Source organism: Mauremys reevesii, linkage group 24 (genome assembly GCF_016161935.1).
Source record: "Mauremys reevesii isolate NIE-2019 linkage group 24, ASM1616193v1, whole genome shotgun sequence".
NCBI classification, from domain to species: Eukaryota; Metazoa; Chordata; order Testudines; family Geoemydidae; genus Mauremys; species Mauremys reevesii.
Window position 1 is genome coordinate 19,224,484 of NC_052646.1, and position 10,223 is coordinate 19,234,706.

At 49.7% G+C, this 10,223-nt stretch overlaps 1 protein-coding gene across 1 annotated transcript; it reads left to right on the forward strand.

Annotated features, from left to right (window-relative positions):
- The first annotated feature begins 1,749 nt into the window (after positions 1-1,749).
- On the forward strand, positions 1,750-2,784 carry LOC120390596 (probable G-protein coupled receptor 33). The gene has a single exon (XM_039513328.1). It carries the CDS (start codon positions 1,750-1,752, stop codon positions 2,782-2,784), a length of 1,035 nt encoding a protein of 344 aa, XP_039369262.1.
- Positions 2,785-10,223: the final 7,439 nt, after the last annotated feature.

Genomic DNA, 10,223 nt, shown 5'->3' on the forward strand with positions numbered 1-10,223 from the left:
AGCTTTCCTATATCACGATATATCATGTCCACCACTTTCTCCATACCCACAGAGCCAGTTATCTCAGTAGATCTCAAAGAACTTTGCCAAGGAGGTCAGTAGCAGTCTCCTGGACTGGACCAGGAGACCTGGTCCAGGTCTCTATCGACCCAGACTCCTTAGTCAGTAAGCTCTCTCGTGCATGTAATGTCTTTTTCCTCTGTCTTTATACAGTGCCTAAAAAGGTGGGGCTAGTGGCCATGACTCGACCTCCCACTAGGTTCAAGCCCTGGCTCTGGCAGCAGAGTGGGGGCTAGTTTGAAAGGAACATCTGTTTCTTAGGTGGTGGCTCTGCTAAGAGTGTGTCCGAATGCTCATTTCCATTTATGGTTTGCAGCTTTTCTATTTAGAGAGCAAGTGGGGGCGGAGAATGTAGCAGACACAGAGTTAAGGGGAGTGAACTCAACACACAGGGCAGCACAGCGGCGGGGACAGACAAACAGACACTTTGCTGGGTAAACACACATCATCTGAGTCTCTGCACTGGGTTTGTTGCCACCACTTGCTGCCCAGGTGAGTCTGACCTCGTTGGGTTTGAAGGGGAATTTCCCTGTTAAGGCCACCTAGAAACCACAGCAATTTGCTATTGAAAAGGCAAACTAGTTGGACTCTCTGCCACGGGGCATCAGTGGGGTTGGCCTGTGAAACTCCCTGCCACGGGGCATCTGTGGGGTTGGCCTGTGAAACTCCCTGCCACTGGGTAGCACTGGGGTTAACATGGGGGACGCAGTAGACAGAGGTAGCTGGTGGGTGAATTTTCGCTCTTGGTTCATGTTAATCAGTTGAGGGGTTCCCCACTTGAAGAGTCTAAGAAACAGGATTCCATGTCCCTCCCAGTGCCCAAGAGTCTTGCCTCCCAGCCCCTCCACCATTCTCTAACCATTAGGCCTTTCTACAGAGCTAATAAGGCTGGGCAGGGGGAAATCCTGGAGAAAGGCAAAATACCAAAGGTCCCTGGTGCAGAGCAGGCAGCACAGAAGGGGGCGGGGGCAGAGAAGCAGCTCGGAGGATTGTGGCTTCCTGTGTTACAATGAGGGTGAGAAGGACCCTGCACGCTCGCACATGTCAGGGTGTAGCACCAATTCCTGTGACTGGCAGATGAGCAAAAGAGAGAGGGTGGGGGAGGGGCGGTTTTGTCTTCCTTGTAGCAGTGAGTTCCACCAGCACCAGCTCCTGCATGCTAAGAGGCAACAGCACCGATCCTCACCTAACTGAGTAGGCCTGATTCCCTGCCCTGAGCCAGATTGGAGCTGGCCACCCTAGAGGGGAAAGGGCCCAGGGCCCATTCCCTGCTCCCCTGACCAGCCAGACGTGCAGATCACAGCTACGTGGTATTCTCTGCACAGCTGTATATTTGATCTACTAGAGTGTCCCCTTCCCCACTCCTCCCATGTCTGCTATCCCCCTTGTCCTCCCCTAATGCTCACAGCTCTATCCTGTAGCAGTGAGTTCCACCGGCTATAGCCCAGTTTCTGAGAATATCCAGCCAGGATATTCTGGAGGACCAGAGGGTGCCCAGCAAGGTCCCCTCCAACATTACCTCCCTAACCCACTCTGGTATTTCTCCCTTCTTCTCTTCCACTGTCCCTTTTCGCCGCCACTACCATCCTTTCCAACCCCTCTAATGTCTCTTCCCAGGGCACAGTGGAACAATATAACACGGCACTCCCACCAACCACAGTGGCAAATTCCAGGAAGACCCCAGAGACCATGAATATCCCTCACCTGACCTCTGCTGTGTTGCTTTTTATCACCTTCCTGGTGGGTGTGGTAGGGAATGGGCTGTATCTGTGGGTGTTGGGACTGAAGATGAAGAGGACGGTGACCACACTCTGGTTCCTCCACCTGGTCTTCTGCTACCTGCTCTTCACCCTGCTGATTCCCTTCTTCGCTGTCTATGTCCTCCTGGATTTCCACTGGGTCTTCGGCATGGCCACTTGCAAGCTTCTCAATGCCTTCGGTTCCATGGGCATGTTCTCCTCTGTTTTCCTTCTCACATGCATCAGTCTGGACCGCTACACCCTCACTCACCATCCCATCTGGTCCCGGAATCACCGCACCCTGCCACAGGCTGGGAAGCTGGTCGTGGGTGTGTGGCTGGCCTCCTTCGGTCTCAGCACTCCCTACTTGGCTTTCCGGGAGACCCGTGAGGTGGACGGGGGCAGGATTGCCTGCATCAATAATTACAACATCTCTGGAGACTGGAATGGAACCAAGACGCAGGACCTGGGCAGACGGGTCCACCTGGCCATCTTCATTGTCCGGTTCCTGCTGGGTTTCCTGTTGCCGTTCTGCACCATCACAGGATGCTATATCCGTGTGGGGCTGAAGATGAAGGAGAAGAAGCTGGTGTGGGCTGGGAAGCCCTTCAAAGTCATGGTGGCCGCGATGGTTTCCTTCTTCCTGGGCTGGCTGCCCTACCACCTCTACCACGGCTTGAAGCTCTACAAGAAGGAGATGCCAGAGTCAGTGACAGGTGCCCTTTTGGTCATTTACACCTTCACTTCCTGCTTTAATGCTGCCTTTTCTCCCATCCTTTACCTTTTTGTGGGGGAGAAGTTCTGGCAGGTCTTCAGGACGTCTCTCCTCACTCTGGTCAAAACAGCTTTTGCTGATGATCTTGACATCAGTGTCCCCAGTCTAATGGAAGACATGGGTCAGAAGTCAAGAACACAAAAGAAGAGATCGTCTGAAAGTACCCAGACTTTGGGAAAGTTGAACACTTGGCATCCCCTTTCTTCCTAGATTCCTCTTGGTTCTGAAACCTAATGGGTTCCAGGTATCTCAGTGTTTATAAACCCCACAGTGTCCCTGGGTTCTAGGTTCCCTGCTGTCTCCAGAATCCCATACATTCTAGGTCTCTCAATTTTTTGAATCTGAATGGTCATCAATGTCACCACACTGATAGCCAGCGCCAAAATCTTGTTTCTTTTAGGTCTCTATATATATGTTTTAACCTAATTGACTCTTTTGGATTCTCTAGCTGGCTCTGGAATCTCATTTACTGTAAGCCTCTGTGTGGTCAAATTCTAAGTCTATTGAATCTAGGTTCGTAACTGGATCTAGGACATCACTGGGTTCTAGAGTGTTTTCAAAACACATAAAGTCCAACAGGTTCCAGATTGTTTGCTAAAACTTTCATCTTGAGTCTAGATTTCCAAATGGTTTAAAATAAGTTACAGTATATTATAGAGGAATCTGTGTATTATAATAGCGATATCTACCTCTTCTCTAGTGATTGTCATCAGTAGATCTCAAAGAGCTTTACCAAGGAGGTCAGTAGCAGTCTTCCATTTTTATACAAATGGGGAAATTGAGGCACAGAGTGGGGAAGTGATTTGGCCAAGGTCACCCAGCAGGCTAGTGGTAGAACTGGAACAAATGCAGGTCTCCTACATCCCAGCTGAGGTAATAATAATTTCCAGGTTTTCCTTGAACTATGTAGTTTCTGTAAGGTTTGTGTGACAGTTCTGACATAATTTACAAACACCGTGAGATCCAATCACTGGGATATTTCATGTGGGGAGGCTATGGCTTAGTTTAAGAGTGTCCGGTAAGGAAAACAAGCTAGTAAAATAAAGAGATGCTCCAGAGAAACCACCTACCCATGAATTCTTCAGGGTGGTGAAGAGGGAACGTCCAAGCTAATAAGAGTGATGCTATAGGAAATATGGGTGATCATTCATAATATTATGGATACGAAATTGCAATGAAACATACCAGATATACCATGTAAGCTATCAGTGGAAAGCTATCATTTGATAAATATATGTGTATGCATCCTCTTTGTATCATGAGTTGTAAATGTGTGGTACATTGATATATCAAACCTGTGCTGAGTATCTGGGTGACACCTCCAGATACATTGCATCAGCACTATCCAGCCTGTTGGAAGGCCTGTTAAGAATTGGCAGGCAGTGTTGTATTTTGGGTAATATCCAACCCAGTATTGATCTGGGAATGTGACTGGCCCTTTCATGATAAGAACATTTTGTGTAGTGAATAGAATTTTAAGTGACTTCTCACTTTACTGGGCCTATTTGCTGACTGGGATTTCAATAAAGGGGGCTATGGGGGTTCTTTTTCATTTTTGGCTTCTTGATGACCAGTTTGGTGGATCTGGAGCACAGCTTCTGACTGGTTGCTCTCCTTTTTGCAGCCCACCCTGATCTTTGCACCTCTGGTCACAGGTCAAAGTAACTGTGAAGATCTCACCTGCCAGCTCCAGCTAAGTTACAAAACCTTGGCCACGGCTGGGGTCCAGCACATCCAAAAGATGATAAAGTGTTAGAAAGATCCTCCCTGGTCGATTCTCCATTACTGGCAATTTTTAAAGCAGGGCTGGATGGTTTTTCTACCAGGTCTGCTCTAGTTCAACTAGCGACTAATTCAGAGATGTTCTGCAGCAGATCAGACTAGGGGACCACCATGCTGCCTTTGGCCTTGGAATCTCTGATTCCATCCAGAGGTCACGGAGATGTTGTTGGGGTGCTGTACCAGTTGTCACTTGGACCCACTGGAGTATTTGAGGAAGCCAGGCCTGTGTGGGCCACCACCCCCGGGTGGAGGGTTGTAGGTAAGTTAGACATGCACCTAGATTTTAAAACAGAGGGGCTTTTTCCACTGCTACTGTTCAGACGAAACAAGACTGCCAAACCTGACAGATACCACCTCTCCTTGATTCAGAATTCAATAGGATCTCATGGATTCTAGGAATCCTGTATAGTTCTTAACCTCTTGGGTCCCAGGTCTGTCAGTGTTTTGAATGCGATCTGATCTGACACGGGCTAGATTTAGACATCATGTTTTCCAAGCCACTTTATGTTTCAAAAGCTAATCGGATCCTATGCATTCGAGATATTTGGCTGTGTAGCGATGCAGACTCACCCCTGTGGCACCTCCTGCTGGTCGTCTCAGGGAATTAACTCTACAGCTGCCGGAGCACCCTCTGCAGGCATGTGTCCCACTACTGCTTGGCCCCCGTGTCCCTCCCAGACTTGGTGCCCCGTTATCTGGGGTGCTATCCCCTGGCAGGACCCCTTTCTCTCAGGGCGTCCCCTCTCTGGGGAGCCCCCAACCCTCTAATCCCCACCTTGCCTCAGTCGTGGGCTACTGCCAGTCACCAACTAGCCCCTGATCACTGGGGCGACTGCAGTATCTGCCACTCATCATAGGCCAGGTTGGGTTTGGATCTGCTGCCTCTGCCTACCCATGGGCTGCCCTCTGCTAGGCCGCAGCCTGGGGCTTTCCAGGCTGGAGCTCCCCAGTTCCTCTGCCTTTCCGCAGCCCTGCTCCTCTCAGGTACCCTGTGTCCAGCTCCTTGCAGCCAGGCCCTTCTCCCTCTACAGCTAGAGAGAAAATACTGAGCTCCTGGCTCCCAGCATCTCGTATATGTCCCTGCTGCAGGTAGGGGATCTTGGGGGACAATTACTGCACTGGTGGGGTGTAAAATAAACGTTATTAAGCAAATTCAAAAACAGAGAAAATTCAATAGTGGGGGGTATGGGGTATTAAGGTAGACAATTGGGGAGGGGTTTCTTTTGGTGAACAGTAAGGGGGTTTCAATAGTGGGGTACAATACAGTAGGATACAATACAGTGGGTAACCAATTAACACTGAAGTATAAATGCAACAGGTAGCTAACAATTTCTGTGTAAAGGGGGTGTCACAGCAGCATATAACCAACTAACAGTTATGGATAAAATATGTTAAATAGCAAACAATTTTATGTAAAAATGTGTCCCAGTGGTGTAAATGTATAATGTGAGGTGTGTCAGAGAGGAAAAGGGTAACCAATGGGGTTTTATGCTAAACTTTAGCAATACAATTGAGGTTTGGCAGCAGTAGGAGCAGGAGTTTCAGCATCAGAGGCGCTGCGGAGGGAGATTTAAACTCAGTGAGACACAGAGGGCAGACAAGCTGCAAGTGACTGGGGAAGCCCGGAGCCCGGGGGGGCGGGGTGGGCTGACAGTGGGAAGACAGACTTAATCACAATTATACAGAACACAGCAATATCTTATCTATGATCTAACTTAACCAAGACTACACACATTAGCAAGTAACAAAACACAATGCAACAATTCTCTTAGCCTAACTTACAGAGTACAATGCGAAACCTAACCTAACCACAGCTATGCAAAATGAAATTACAATTTATCTAGACTAAAGGCTAAACCTAACTTAATGGGTGCACCTTATACTAGGGGTAGTTCCAGAGGGCAGAGTGGTGTGTGCCCAGGATAGAGTTCAGGGAGTTACAGCTTAGCAGCGGCACAGGCTTATTTTTAGCAGCACAGACCACGGAGTTAGCTTAGGTCTGTCTGCTAGGGAAACAGAGCCAGCAGCCAGGACAGGGGGAGTTTGCAAGAGGGAGTTCTTACCAATCCCCAAAGCAGCAGCAGCAGGAAGAGCAGTTTCAGCATCAGAGGACGCAGAGAGGACTCGATTCGCTCACAATAATCAGGAGATCTCCAGGCAAAATTTGTTGTTCGTGGGAGGGGAGTTTAAAAATGGGGGTACGCTCAAAAACAAATGAGAGCAGGGAGAGGGCCCCCCAAAGACCCCTAGCTGATCAGACCAGGTGGCAAAGCAAAGACCTTCTCCGAGGTCTGATCAGAAAATGTCTGGTTATAAAGGCAAACTTAGGCAGTTTCCCGCCAGTAACTTTGATAGGATCCTTCTGTCACAGGGGAGGAGACACAGGGAAAAACTGCAGGTAGGCATAGAACATGTGTGGGCAAGCTCTAAGCCACAGGCATTACTCATACACTCAGCTATGTGGCCACTTTAGGTCTTGCATACCTGGGCAGAGCACCTCTACACCGAGCCCAGGTCTGAACAAAGGAGCCAAAAGCCCCCCCTTCCCTGAGCAGAGCAATGGCTTCAGTTAGTCTGCACAAGCCATTTCCATGAGCAGGGCCAGGCTTTGACTTCAGTTAGCAGGTCAAAGGGAGGGGCGGCCACACAGAACAACAGAAAGGAGAGGGGAAAAAAGGAATGCTGCAGGGGGGACAGCTGTAACAGACAGTATAGGGCCAGCTGAGGCCTGATTGGGGCGTGGCCCAGCTGTGGCTGCTTCCCCAATCAGTCTATTAGCTGCTTTCCCTGCCACAGCCCTCTCCCAGGGCTGTTTTAAGCCCTTCAGGCCAGGAGCGGAGTAACCACCCCACTACAGGCTGGTTCTTGAACCTCTTGGATTCTAGGTCTGCCAAGATTTTAAAACCCAGAGAGATCCTATGTGGTCTGGCGCATCCTAGTTTCCAATCTCATATATGACATCCTAGACCACATATGACCAGTTTGGGTTTTTAAATTTTTTGTCAGAGCAAGAACCCAAAAAGTTCAAGAATCACTCAAATGTCTAGAACTCGTGGGGTACTATGGTGTTTTAAAATGTGTGTGTAAAATATATACACACACACACACACACACAATAGTACCACATTAGTTCTACATATTTGGCTAGTTCTAGAACACAAGAGGTTTAAGGTATGGCAATGTCTTGAAACCCAATCAGATCTGACATGGTCTAGTACCTGAAGGGTTCCAAGCACGTGGAATCATGTACTGACTTGAGACACTTTCCAAGACGCCTGATGTTCACAAAAGGTTCAGCTCCTTCTTCTGGAAAATCAGGCCTCTTTAACGGTGTTCATCTGGGAAACCCCCTAAAATAGAAGCATAAAAAATAATCACCAATTATTTTGGAATATTAAGCCTGTAAGGCAGTAGGGCATGGAGCGAACAGGCCAGACCCTCAGCCAGTGTAAATCAGTGTAGATCTGTTGACGTCACTTCAGAGTTCTTGGGCTCTTCTCTTGCTGCTGGGAGATGAGTGAGGTCTAACAGGTTAGTGGTGGGGGAGGGGGTTAGGAGCCAGGACTCCTGGGTTCAAACTGCACCTCTGTGAGGAAATGGTGTTTAGCAGTTCTTAGTGACACCAAAACTTTTAATGAATTAGTTTCAAATTTGCTAAATTGTTTTGCTCAACCACCAAAAAGTTGAAAATTTCAATAGAAAATATTTCCATTTTCTTATTTGAAACAACTTTTCTTGAAATTCTTTAATTTTTTTAGTCATTTAAAATGCGTAAAAAAAAACAAGCTCAGGGAAAAAAATGTTTTGACTGAAACAATCTCCACCCCCACCCTCACCCTCACACACAAACAGCTAATAATAATAATTTGGACTCATTCCAAATGAGTCCCCCCTGCCACCTTGGTTGTTCAGAACAACCAGCGACCAAAAGAATCGGTTATTGGCACAGGACTGACATGCCGTCTGTGCTCCCAATTCAGTCCCATTGTGGCTGAAGACACCAGGTCAAAGGTGATAATAGGGACGAGAACTCAAACATCTCCATGTTTAGATCAAAAGAGCAGTGGCTGTATCTCTAAGCCCCCTTGTGTCAGCTCAGCGTGGATGTTACTCACCCTCAATTTCCGGTGGAAGCCGAACCTTGCAGAGGTGTGAACTGCAATTAAACACAGGTGTGAACAGCTTGAGGAGCGGACTCACTTTTGCAGTCCGGCTGCACCGTCCCTCGGTCCCGTTGTGTAGCTGAGCTCAGGGGCCATCCAGGCTCAACGTTTCCCAAAGTTCGGCCTCTTTCCTATTTCCCCTCACTCTGCAGCAAGAACATTATAACCATCTGAAAATGTTCAATCAGCACGTGTGTGTGTGTGCGTGTGCATGTGCGAGGGGGGCCTGTATTGCGGAAACCTCTGGACCAAATGACCCCAAATTTGCATCACAAACCCCACCCCTGCCTCTATTGCCGGTTTTCAAGAGACTTGCCTCCCACATGGGGCATCGGTGCAATGTGTGAATATTAACAGCAGCTCATCAACAGGGGGCTGCATCTCATGAAGTCCCGGATCAGACGACCACCCTTGGCTGCCGCAGACTCCAGCACAGCCCCTCCGGCTTCATGCCACGTTCCAATTCAATTGAAGTCTGCAAGTGGTTTTCAGAGTGGTGTAAAAAAAATTAAGAGCGGCTCCTTTTCATGCGGCTTTAACTGAGGGCCCCGGTTGACAATCCTCTGAATCTGCCCCACTCACTCTGCCCCCGGCCTTGCTCAGAGACGGCCAGTTTCAAGCCAAGCCAAGCAGGCGCATGGATTTCACAGCACTTTGACTCGTTGGTTCCGACAGGAAGAGGTTTCTCCGTATGCCCGGCTGCAGGGGCGCCCTTAGCAGACCTGCCGGGGCAGGACTCGGGCTCCCAGTTCTTGGGCAGTTCTGAGCTCAGCGTCTGCAGCACCTGGTGGCAAGCGGCCCCCTGAATCCAACGGCCCTTTCCTCTCTGCACACTCATGTCCAACCCCAGGACATCAGCCCGGCCGCACTCATGCCAGCCACTGTGACCGTGTCTCTGGGGCACGTGCCTCTTCGAGAGCCCCGTCGAAGCTCCAGCCCCTTTACACATGTGACTGCCTCCGAGGGGCGATGGGTGGAGTTGATATTTGGACAGGGGGTAATGCTGGACCCCACATTTCCATGCTTCCCTGACCCTCCATGCCTGACTGGTCTAAGGAGCCCGGCTGGGCAGTAGTGGATAATCCGTTGGACTGATGGGGTCTGTGCCCAGGAGCTCTGGACAGTTGGGGGGCCCCAGAAAAATAGATGCCCCACCCCAGCGGAAATCACTGGCAGAAGCACTGGGTGGGCTAGGTGGGGGAAACCCCTGTGCCCCACCACCACCACTCCCGGGCATAAATGCCTGGCAGGGTGGGGAAAGCGCCAGGGCCCAGACCCCTGCTGCAGCCCTGGGACTGAAGGGCTCTTGCTTCCTACTGAGGCCTCAGGGTTAGTGGTCAGAGCACGGGAGGGGTGACTCAGGACATCTGGGTTCTAGCCCCAGATGTGGGAGGCGAGTGGGGTCTAGTGGGTTAGAGAAGCTGAGGGGCTGGGAGTCAGGGCTCTGGGCTCTATCCCTGGCTCTGGCAGGGGAGTGGGGCTAGTTTTAAAGCAGTGGCTGTTTCTTAGGTGGTTTCTTTGCTAAGACAGCGTCCGAATGATCGTTTCCATTTATGGTTTGCAGCTTCTCCAGCTCACAGAGCAGGTGGAGGCGGAGCGTGTAGAAGACACAGAGTTAAGGGGAGTGACCTCATCACACAGGGCATCACAGACTCACGGACGCTTTGCTGGGCAAACACACACCATCCGAGTGTCTCTCTGCGC